At 38.3% G+C, this 12,287-nt stretch overlaps 1 protein-coding gene across 1 annotated transcript in view; it reads left to right on the top strand.

Moving 5' to 3' along the window:
- The window catches only part of CFAP92 (cilia and flagella associated protein 92 (putative)), a 63,071-nt gene that overhangs the window by 50,557 nt on the left and 227 nt on the right, over positions 1-12,287 (top strand). Inside the window, exons 10-13 of the mRNA XM_069084499.1 lie at positions 1,035-1,229; positions 6,808-7,099; positions 11,489-11,653; positions 12,074-12,271. Of these exons, the coding sequence (XP_068940600.1) occupies positions 1,035-1,229; positions 6,808-7,099; positions 11,489-11,653; positions 12,074-12,271 (850 nt within the window). The remainder of the gene's footprint in view (positions 1-1,034; positions 1,230-6,807; positions 7,100-11,488; positions 11,654-12,073; positions 12,272-12,287) is intronic.

Below are 12,287 nucleotides of genomic sequence, written 5' to 3'. Positions count from 1 at the left end.
TGTTCATGAATCATCTTCTCTTTATGTTTCCAACAAGCTAATTGCCAATTTAGCTAAGCTTGGAATTGAAGTCCTTGGCCACAAGACAAGTTGGCTCTTGTATACCAGTTCAAAATGGCTCCTTGGCCATAGGACATAGTGGTCCACGAATTACTGTTTGTGAACTTCTAGCTAATAAACTAATAGCTACTAAAGCTAGAAATAACCCTCATTTCAGACATGGCTACTCATTCCAGAAAGGTGGGGTTCAAGTATACTGTCAGATAATTTAGGTGAAGATTTCCATGAATTTGTACAAATAGTTCATTAAAATGTAAAAGACTGTTATTTTCAGAGTGGAGTATTGAAAACACTTGAGCAAAATTCTCCATGGTTGACTTACCTTTTATAGGAAGTGTGTGGTCAAGCAGGGTTAAGTGACTTACACAAAAAAGCAAAAAGGCAAAATTTGGAAAAGGAAGAATCTATCATAGCAATCAGATAAAACATTCAGTGCTTACGATGGGCAAAGCAATCTCCTAAAGTGTAACTATTAAAAAGGAGACTTTAAACAAAACCCAATGATCATCACTCTTCAGGAGCAACTAGATGGTGGATAGAATCCTGGACCTGCTCTCTAGAAGACCCGAGTTCCTTGGTCTACCTCAGTTTTCTCATTTTTAAAATGGAGGGTAATTAAAGTACTAAAATGAGAATAATGATAGCTCCTACCTTACAGGGTTGTTGTGAGGGTAAACTGAGATAATATTTGTAAAGTGCTTTGCAAACCTTAAAACAACATAGAATGGGGAGGCTAGGTGGCACAGTGAGTAGAGTGCCGGCCCTGGAGTCAGGAGGACCTGAGTTCAGATCCGGCCTCAGACACTTAACACACACACACACACACACACACACACACGAGCTGTGTGACCTTGGGCAAGTTACTTAACCCCAATTTCCCTCCAAAAAGCAAAAAAAAAAACCCCAAAAACCAAAACATAGAAATGCTATTTTGTCATTGTTGTTGTTGTAACTATTGTGGTCTTCTGTTACAGTGCATCAGGTTCAGAAGAAGGAAAGTTTCGGGTTTTTTATAACTCGGAGTTATCATTTCATGAACGTCTGTACGCTGATCTGGATGCGATGTTATACCACATCCATCTCTGCAAACCTCTTTCAGCTTTAGTGAAACAGTCAACACTCTTTGTCAGAGGACAGATTCCTCAACAGTCCTTTCAAGCCCTGATAAAGTTAGAATCTACTCTATTATGTTTTATCTTGAATTGACTACTAGAATACAAGAGCAGCTTATGTGTCTTCCTGTAATTATTGTGAATTTTCTTAAATTTTTAATCAAAATATTTCCAAGGAACATGCCCTTGCTAGTGTTAGAGAAAGAGAAAGGAATCCTGTAGATCACCTAGCCCATCTCCAATTCTGGTGATGAATCCTTTCCCCATCATCACTGACAAGGGATGAACAAGTCTCTACTTGTACATTTCTAGTGACAATGATGAGGTTGCTTGTGGGACAGCTTAACATGTTAGGCAGCTCTTATTTGTGACATGCTAAAATCTTAAATTCACCAGTCTTACTTTTCTCAACTACAGTTAAGGGGAATAAATCCTATTCAGTTTTGACCTGATTGCTGTTGTTCAGTTATTGCAGTCATGTCCAACTCTTCATGACCCCATTTGAGGTTTTCTTGGCAAAGGTACTGGAGTGGTTTGCCATTTCCTTCTCCAGATCATTTTACAGATGAGGAAATTGAGGCAAACAGGGTAAAGTGACTTATCCAGGATCACACAGCTAGTAAGTATCTGAGGCTGAATTTGAACTCATGAAGATGTCTTCCTGATTCTAAGTCCAGTGTTCTATTCACTACACCACCTAGCTAGCTGTCCTTTGAACTATCCTTCAGATAGAAATTATGTCTCTCTAGCAAGAGAGATTGTCTTTAGAAACTTCCTAAGAAGTAGAGCTGTCCAACATGGGAACAGGCTGCCTCATACCGTTCATTAGAAGGGTTCAAGCAGAGAGTGGACCCCCAGACCTTTGAACCAATCAAAGTCCTCCTATGGAGGAGCTACAGCTCCTTAGCCTCCCTTCTAGACTGTAGCTCCCAGGAGTGAACATAACTAAAAAAGATGAACTTTGGGAATACTTGAATGAGCCAGTTCCACAATTGTTCTGTTGAAGTCACTTATCCATGGTGTCAGTGGACAAGGAGAGTGTATATAAACAGATAATAAAAACTCTTGATTTCTTTGTCTGCTTGTCTTTGCTTGTCTCCCTCAGAGAGGATTTAGTACAGGTTGGTGACAATAGAGTGGTCAGGGTTGAGGGATTTGCCTTTTCCCAGATTCCTGAGCAAGGAGCTTTGATCATTCACAACATGAATGGTTCAGAGGTGAGAATTAATTATTATTACTATTTTTAAAGCATTTGGAGTTAAGTAACTTGCTCAAGGTTACACAGCCAGTTATTTTTTGTGTGGGTGCCAAGTATCTGAGGCTGGAACCGATCCTGGGTCTCCCGACTCCAGGGCCGGCGCTCTTACTGCACCACCTGGCCTCCCTGAGAATTAATTATAACTACAAGTAATGTCATCTTCATGGTGGAAAATGCTATCCACATCTGGAGAAAGAACTATGGCATCTGAATGCAGATAGAAGCATACAATTTCCACTTTTTGTTTTTTCCTTCTTGTGGTTTCCCCCCTTTGTTCTGATTCTTCTTTCACAACATGACTAATATGAAAATATATTTAATATGATTGTACATACATAACCAAAAAACCCAAGTAACATCATCATTCCTTTTATCATGTCTGAAAGGCAAGCCACTACAAGATAATTTGTAAGGGCAGACTCTATAGAGTAGGGTAATAAGTAGAAATTTTGTATTCAGGATTTACTTTAGTATCTCCAATTATATTTAATGTATATGTGTCTTGTATCCATTTTTTCATTAAGAGACAAACATTTCAAAGAGATATAGCCATTCTCATTCATTCAGCTAGAATACTTAGACTCATGCTACTGTAGGGACTGAGGAGATAGATGAGAATAAATGTAGAATTTCACCTTTTTCTTCCAGAAGCTTACAATAGCATTCATTCTGACATGTTCAGTGAAAGTACGAGAGAGTGTTCTAGTGAATCCTAAAATGAGTGCCACAGACAGTGAGTGCTGCATGCATTGTGGGAAGGAGGAAGGTCACAGCAATGGTGTATCTGGGGCAGGCCTTGAAGAAGGAATGAGACCTGTGGTGGATCTTGAAGGTTGTGTAGAATTTGGAGAGATGGAAGGGAGAGGAATGAAGACTTACCGTGGGAAAACAAAATGGACAAAATTAAGGAATTTGGAATGATTGTGGCTTGTTCAGAGGAAAGTGAGAATCCATCAGGCTGAAATGGAGACTTCTTGTTGGGGAGAGATGGGAGATAAAGTTGACTAGGTAGCATAGGGTCAGATTCTGAGTGGCCTTGAATGCTTGGCCAATAACTTTGGAATTTATCTTGTGGCAACTAGGGGATTTTTAGCAAGGGATTGACAAGATGAAATTTGGCATTGATCTGTATGATGTATTTGAAAGAGAAAGACTGAAGGTGGTGAAGAGAAGAGTCAGCAAGTGACTGTAGTTGCTGTGGTCCAAATGTAAAGTGAGAAGTACCTAGGTTAGGGTGATAAGAAGAAAGAGGAAGGGATGAATTAAAGGAAAAAAATGAAATATGAATCTATAGGACTTAGTAACTATATATAAAGGACAAAGGAAAAAGAAGCATTCAAGAACTTATCTCCTCCCATTTCCTCCAGAATCTTATTTTATCTATCATCCCTTGATTCATCATCAGTCTTTCTTTTTCAATAACCTCTTTCTGTCTGCCCTGGAGTATGATAGTAAATGTTTAACAATCAGCTCTCTGAAAAAATGTACACATGAAGAGTTATTAAAATTTTCTCCATCACTATCTTAAGTCTAGAAATCAACAAAACAATAAATCATGCTTTGATTTGCACTTTACTGATTTCTGAGGTATAAATGTTCACACAGAATATTTAACAGTTGGCTATCTTGAACCAGTTCAAACTGGCTCCAGCATACCTCTGCCTCTGCTCACAAACGTTCCAAGTTCTCCCTCAATCTAAAAAAAAATAAAAACACCTTCCTTTGACCCTGCTGGCCTCTTAAGTTGTGAATTTATATTTCTCTTCCCTTATGCTACTGTATTTCTAGAAGAATTAGCTTCAACTTCTTCACCAAACACTTATGACTCTCCCATGAAATCTGATTTTTGTCTCTGCTACTATATTGAAACTAGTCACTCTGAGATCTTTCATAACTTCTTAATTATCCAATTCAATTGCCTTTCTTTAGTCCTCATTCTCTTTCTACAACTGATACCGTTAATTAGTCCCCCCACACACTTTTTATTCTCTTCTCACTTAATTTCACAAAATCATAGAATTTCAGAGTTGAAGGTGACCACTTAGTCAAACTCATACTTACTGAAAAAAGGACCCTTCTACAACATGATGGACAGAGGATCTGGGAGAATTTATTTGTTTGTTCTTCATTTTCCAAGAGAACCAATGACATTTCAGGGTGATGTCTTGACTCTTAAAGACTGTCTTTTTTTTCTTTTGCTTTTTTTTGGAGGGGAGAAGGCTGGGCAATTGGGGTTAAGTGACTTGCCCAAGGTCACACAGCTAATAAATGTGTGTCAAGTATCTGAGGCTGGATTTGAACTCAGGTCCTCCTGACTCCAGGGCCGGTGTTCTATTCACTGTACCACCTAGCCACCCCTTAAAGATTATCTTAAAGCTACTACCTTCAAAGGCAGTCCATTCCACTCTTGAATAGCTCTAATTAATTTAAAAATTTTTTGCATATTTTATTTTTCCTAATTACATATAAAAACAATTTTTAACATTCATTTAAAAAAATTTTGAGTTCCAAATTCTATCCCTCACTACCCTCCCCCCTTCCTTAGGGGGTAAGTAACTTGCCCAAAGTCACATGGCTAGTTTTTTTGTGTGGGTGTTGTATCTGAGGCCGGAACTGAACTCAGGTCCTTCTGACCCTGGGGCCAGCACTTTACTCACTGCACCACATAGCCGCCCAAGGCATTCTTCTCTTCATTGGCTTTTTGGGCCTCTTTTGCCATTTGAGTTAATCTATTTTTTAAGGTGTTATTTTCTTCAGTATTTTTTTGGGTCTCCTTTAGCAGGCTGTTCACTCTCTTTTCCTGATTTTCTTGCATCATTCTCATTTCTCTTCCCAATTTTTCCTCCAGTTATCTTGATTTTCAAAATCCTTCTTGAGCTCCTCCATGGCCTATAACTAATTCATATTTTTCTTGGAAGCTTTTGATGCAGGAGTTTTGACTTTGTTGACTTCTTCTGGTTCCATGTTTTGACCCTTTTGTCCCCCCAAAAGCATTCTACGGTCTGATTGCACTTCCTTTGCTTGTTCATCTTGCCAGCCAATTACTTGACTTTTGAGCTTTTTGCCACAGTAGAACTCTGCTTCCAGAGTGGAGGGAGCTACGTCCCAAATGGCTGGGGTTTTCACAAATGTTATCAGAGGTCTGGGGAGGGCACCCTCTCTACAGCCACCACAAGCTCTGGCGTACTGGCCACACACCCCAGGACCACCACCTAAGACTGCGATCCATATCCAAACAGGTTAAAGCAAGAGTGATTACCCTCTGAATGGTTGCTTGGTCCCCCTGGGATCTGTAGGCCAGGAGCTCCTGAGTCAGCCACGCAGCAGCAATTGTAGCCACAGAACCTCCACCACTTCTCACCTTGGGGCAGGGGCCGGACTGCGCTCTTCTGTCACCTGGTTCCAACAGAGTTCCCCACTGACTTTTTACTTTTTCTTTGACATATATGGGTTGAGAAGTCTGGAAAGTTCCACAGCTGCTGGTGATTCACTCTCCTGAAGTCTGCTCTGGCTGGTCTGTGCTGCTGGTTGGGCCCCTTCTGGGCTGGCATGGCTCATGCAGGACTGTGCTCAGCTCCCAGTCTGGTGCAATAGACTCTTCCTGTCCACCTTCCAGGCTGCCTTCAGCAGGAGATTTGTTTCTTTCTGTTACTTTGTGGGCTCTACAATGTAGCTCTAAAACTTGTTTAGAGTCATATTTTATGGGTATTAGAGGTGGTTGGAGCAGGAGCTCAGACAATTTCCCGCTTTTACTCTGCCATCTTGGCTCCACCCCTGAATGTACCATGAATTACACATGCTGCATCCCTCTTATTAAAGCTCCTTGGAAGCTGGGGCTGTTTTCTCATCTTTGTATCTCCAGAAATTAGTGTAGTAAGTACCCTGTACTGTTTGTTGAATTGGATTACACATTCATTCAACTACTGGATGTGTTCATTTATTTAACAAACATACACTGAGCTTTTCTGCAAGGTACCATATTAGGGACTATGGAGAGTGGGGGTTATCTTTATTCAAGTGTTTTATACTCTATTCGGGGGTCGGTGTATTAACCTTAGCTATATTGAGGTTATACTTATATTTTATGTACTTGCATGTAATTGAGCTCTTGTCTCCATACATTCATAAAATCGCATTTTCACTGACTGACTTTGCTATGGCATGGGGTGGGGATTCTAGAAAAGAGTAAGGGGGAAATAGATGCATTCTATTTTAATACCTTTTAAGAAGTCTCAGGACTGTGTGTGTGGGAAGTACAAAGCCACCAATGACAAAATGAAGAGCTTTTTTTAGGGATGTGGTGGTGGGACTGTTTAGGGGGGAATTCTTGTTCTAGCTTAAAGATGATTGAAGAGCTGTCTCAACGATCTCTTCTAGGCTCGACTCCATCTGTCATAGCAACAAACTCAAGGATATCATAGAAGGAGATCTGTTGCCTTCAGGAGAAATGATCAAATGTATGAGCCAAGAGTTCGGGGTTCCTATGAGTAGGTCAGAGTTATTAAACCCAAGCCCACTGGAGAGAGTGCCATCTACTCTTTTAAAGATAGAAATACCAGGGGAAAAAATACACAGCTTTCCTTCCCTAATCAAATTACATGAAGAAAATTATTTACAATGGAAGAAAGACATGGAGATGAAACGGGCCATAGCACCAAGCTACATTCAGGTAGGTACCACCTGCTACTATTTAATTCAAGCTACTATCAGCATCATGCCTTCATACTTCTGCTACAGCCCATTCAAAAAGTCTTATTGGTGCCTTTTATTTTGATATCATTTATTTCTTAAGAGGCAAAAACACCCTCCATCACTGACTCTCCATTTTTAAATTTAAGCTCTCTTTGTAACAAAGAAATACAATCAAGCAAAAACACCCAGTACAAGGACTTTATCTGTTAATGTATGCAACATTCTGCCCTTGTAGTCCCCCACCTTTCTGTCAAGAAGGAAGGCTATTTCTTTATCTGGTCTCTGGGATCATTATTGATTTTAGTTAGTCTAATGTTGGTTTCCTTTTAGTGACCTTTTTATTTAGAGCACATTATTCATTTGCATTTCTTGTATTAGTGATTTGTAGATTTTTTTTTGTTTTTTTTGGAGGGCAATTGGGGTTAAGTGACTTGCCCAAGGTCACATGGCTAGTTTTTATGTTATGTGTCTGAGTTCAGATTTGAACTCAGGTCCTCCTGACTCCAGGGCCGGTGCTCTATTCACTGCACCACCTAGCTGCCCCTTGTAGCATTTTTTCACACAGTCACTTATATAATTTGCAATTCTTTTGAAAACTCTTCATATCTTTTGACTTGTGATCTATTGGGGGATGACTCTTGGTCTTATATATTTGTACCAGTTCCCTATATATCATGGATATTATACTAATATCAGTGGTATTTGTTGCAAAGATTTTTTTCCTACCCCACAATTGCTGTTTTTATTATCTTAATTGATTTTATTTGTATGAAAAGATTTTTTATTTTTATGTAATCAAAATGGTTTTAATTGTCTCTTCCTTTTTATTGGTTAGGAATTGTTCACTTAAACATAAATGGGAGAAGTATCTCTTTCCCTGATCCTGTAACTGCTTTATGATATGAACTTTTATATTCAGGTCTCACATCCATACTTCATATCTTTATTGAAAAATGACTCCCCTTGAGATTATAGACTCTTTGTTACTCTAAGTAAATAATGTTATAATTTTTGTACAATTCTATAAAGTATCCCCTTGGTAATTTGATTGGCATAGTATTAAAATCTATAAATTGAACTAAAAACTAGTTTCACTATTTTTATTAAATTAGCACAACCAAATCATAAACAGTATCTTTACAATTCTTTATCTTCTCTTATTGCTATAAAAACATTTTGTAGTTATATTTATATAAATCTCCAAAGTGTCTTAGTAAGTTAGATCCCAAATATGATTTTGTAGTTATTTGGGTGAAATTTTTCTTATCGATTTCTGCTGAATTTTGTTACTACTGTATAGAAATGCTGATGATTTTTGTAATTTGCTTTAAATCATACTCTAAAGAAATTATTAATGATCTCGATTTCTTTTCTGGTTCTCTGGTGTTTTCTAAGGGCAACTTCTTGTCTCCTGAAAATTAGTAACTGTTTTGGCTCTACTTTGTTGATGTTTATACCTTTAATTTCATGATCTTGTTATTTCTATAGCTACAACTTCTGGACCTGTGTTAAACATTAGGAGGCAAACATCTTTTTGTACTGGGAAAGCTTCTAGGGTTTCTCCATGACAAATAATGCTTTTTGGTTTTGGACCATATTAAAGATGGGACCATCCATGTCTATGAATTTTATGGTTTTTAACATAAACAAATGAAAAAACATTGGTTAAGCTCCTGATATATGCCAGGCACTACACTAGGCACTGAGACCAGAGGCAAAAGTCAGATAGTCCTTACCACAAGTAGCTTATGTACTAATGGAGGGGAGAGAGCGACAGATACAGGTGGCAAGGGAAGGACTTTTTATATGTGGGGTCATAGAAATGACACATTATAATGAAATGGCAATCTGTTGTCAAACCCTATTAAAAAATAAATTCATTTTAAAACATTCAGAACTTAACAAACACAAAATACAGTGAGACTTTCCATATGAACAGTAGAACATCAGAGGAGGATTGTGCATGAAACTGCATGCATCATATCTTTTCTAGAAGCTATGGGAGAATTGATTTGATCACTTTTCTCTGAGCAGAGGGTAGAAAGGGACAAGACTTCACAGCAAAGAAAAAGGAACATATCTCAAGATATCCAGGGTGGATGGATATGTAACATGGTCTGGGGCAGCCAAAATAGTACTTTTGATGAACGGGCACTCACTTAGTTGATCAAGTGTAGCCCTAGTACAGAGTTCTAAGTTGAGTGGTTTAACAGAAATGATTGCTATATTTTGTCAAAGGTTTCCTTCATGTCTATTAAAAATAATCATATAATTTTTGTTTGTATGACTAATTATGCTAATGATGTTTGCTAATATTGAACCATGGTATGCACAAAATTCAATCATAGTGAATTACTTTAGATTTACATGTTCTTATTTCTTTTTTTGATTGGGAGAACCAATGATTTATTGATGTTGTTAACCTTGTTTAAAAACCAGTACTTAGTTACATGGTATTTCTATTTTTAAGTGTCTCTATTCTCCATTTTCAAGATGTCTTTACATCTTTACACTTCTTTTAGTGTTTTTAATTCACTATTTGATCTTTTAAATTATTTACTCTGTTTTTTGATCCTCTTTTTTTCTCTTTTGCTAATAAATACTTTTAGAGAAATAAATCTTCCTCTGAGGCCTGCTTTAGCTACATTCTGTAAGTGTTGGGCCATTATTGCATTACTATCCTTCTCTTTAACACACACACACACACACACACACATATCTTGCTTTTAAGATTTGTTCCTGATTCCTGATATCATTACTTAGCATTGATTTAGATCTGCATATTTCCCTCATGTTTCCTTTTTTAGTTACTATTTCATCATGTCATGATCTGCAAATACGTTTATTACTTATACCATTTTTACATTTTTAATCATCCCTTTATAAGCAGTTTTTACTAAGTGAACAGTTTTTAAGTTACTACTGTTGGATGCAAAGAAAATGTATATATAATGGACTCAATGCAGATTGAAGCATATATTTTTCACTTTATTCTTTCTCATGTTTTTTTCCTTTTGATCTGTTTCTTCTTCCACAATTGTGACAAATATGGAAATATGTTTTCCATGATAGCACATGTATAAACTATGTCAAACTGCCTACCATTTTCAGAAGAAGGAAGGGAAGGGAAGGAGGTAGAAAAAACTGGAACTCAAAATCTTGTAAAAATGAATGCTAAGCATTTTCTTAACTTTTTTTTTGGGGGGGAGAAATGAAATACTATTTAAATAAAAAAAGAAAAAAGAATATGTGTATATAACATTGGATATTTCAAACTAGATTTTTTATAAGGAATGTTGGCCTCAGCATGATCTCATCTTTCTGCCCCCAAACAGACTCTCCCCTTCCCTTTATACCTCCCCTCCCCTTCCCTACTTCCCTTCTCTCTGTTTCTGTTAGGAGTATTACCATCTTCTCAGGCACTCGGGTCCTCAATGTAGAACACTGGTTATGCTTGACTTCTCACTTTCTTTCACCCCATATATCCAGTCAGTTGCCAAATTTTGTCAATTCTACTTCCATAATATCTCTCACAACAATTTTCTTATCCCTATTACTCAGAAGTTCACCACCCTAGTTCATTCTCTTCTTAGCTGAACTATTGTAAATAACTGCTTAATTGTTCTTTCTGCTGCTTGTCTCTCCCTCTTCAATTCATCCTCCACACAGCTGCCAAAGTGATTTTCACTGAAGTGTAGGCCCGACCATGGGTTCCCCTTGTCTCTAGGTTCAAATGCTAGCTCACCTATTTAGCTTTTAAAGCTCTTCACAACCTGAACCCAAACTGACCTTTTCATCTATTCCCTCACCCTCTGGCCATGTTTTCCTTTCTTGCATAGGTGCACAACCTTTCCCTTGGCTGCCAGACTTCTGTTCTTAGTGGGTTCCTGGCCAGATTGCCACTTTTTATCCCCAGTGTCTATGACCTAAATCTTGTCTGTCTGCTTCTATGTTGATCTGGGTTCTTGTTTGTTTGTTTTTGGTGGGGGGTGGTTGCCATCAGTATTTGGTCTGGTTTCTAGATCTGTTTGGAGGAGTTTTGGGAAAGAGCTTGCTGTATTGCTTCCTGTTATGCTGCCATCTTGACTCTGTTTGGAATCAAGAAAACCCTTCATGAGTTCAAATCTGGTCTCAGGCACTTACTAGTTATAAGTGACCCTGGACTAGTTTGCCATAGCTCCTCATCTGTGAAATGAACTGGAGAAGGAAATGGCAAACCCTTCTATTATCCTTGCCAAGAAAACCCCAAATAGAATCATGAAGAGTAAATAGAATATCATGGTAGCCTTGGAATGGAAATGTATTATGTAGATGATGGGTAAAAACTTGAGCCCTGGATAGATGAATCCCTGGCATATCTTTTCAGAAAAACATTTTTGAAGCATCTCAAGTGAGAAGGACCTTCCGGCGGCCAGAAGTGAAAGCAATCAGAATTATTCCTGCTGATGGGAAGTCCGTATATAACTACAGCATTCAGGCTTTGAACTCTGGGGAGCTTGCAAAGCAGCAGTTGCTTGCTCAGATGGCCAGGGTAAGTGCATCCCACTTCTTGCTGACACTGGGTGTTTGTGTAGGAAATGCTGGGATTAGGAATCGGGGATCACTTTCCCTCCTTGCCTGCTCACATCCCAACGCTTGCTGGCCATCCAAAGGCTCCCAGGGCCTTTTCAGTCTTTGTGACTAAAAATAATTCCATATTTCTCAAGTAAGTCTTTTTAGAGATAGAATGGAAAGGAATGATACCTTCTTGAACTTTCTGCAAACCCCCACCTACCAGAATTATAGTTAGATGGTACCAACTCATTTATCTGAGCCTAGATGGAAAACTACACCTTCATGCCCACCTCCACTCCCACTGCCTTGAGTCAATTCTACTGAACTGAATTAAGTCATTTTCCAAAGGTTTTTGTGTGTGTGTGTTTGTTTTTTAATTTGCTTATATTCTTTACAGGAACGAGGGAAAAGGTTCACTTACTCTCAAAAATACCTCGCATCCCTTCCAGAACCTTTGGTCCTTACCCACCAAATACCAAGATCTAAGTTCTGGCTTACTCCAGGAGAATTTCAAGTTCCTGGATATCAGAGTAGTTTTGAAAGTAATCAACACCCCAAGAGGCCAGATCTGAATCGGGTAGAAGAATTAAAAGAGGTAATATTTTGTTAGG

This window comes from Petaurus breviceps, unplaced genomic scaffold (genome assembly GCF_028583685.1).
Source record: "Petaurus breviceps papuanus isolate PSGF00001 unplaced genomic scaffold, PetGlider_PUasm1.0 174, whole genome shotgun sequence".
NCBI lineage: Eukaryota > Metazoa > Chordata > Mammalia > Diprotodontia > Petauridae > Petaurus > Petaurus breviceps.
The sequence above is the reverse complement of the archived record's forward strand: the minus strand, read 5'-3'. Positions and strand labels throughout refer to the sequence as shown.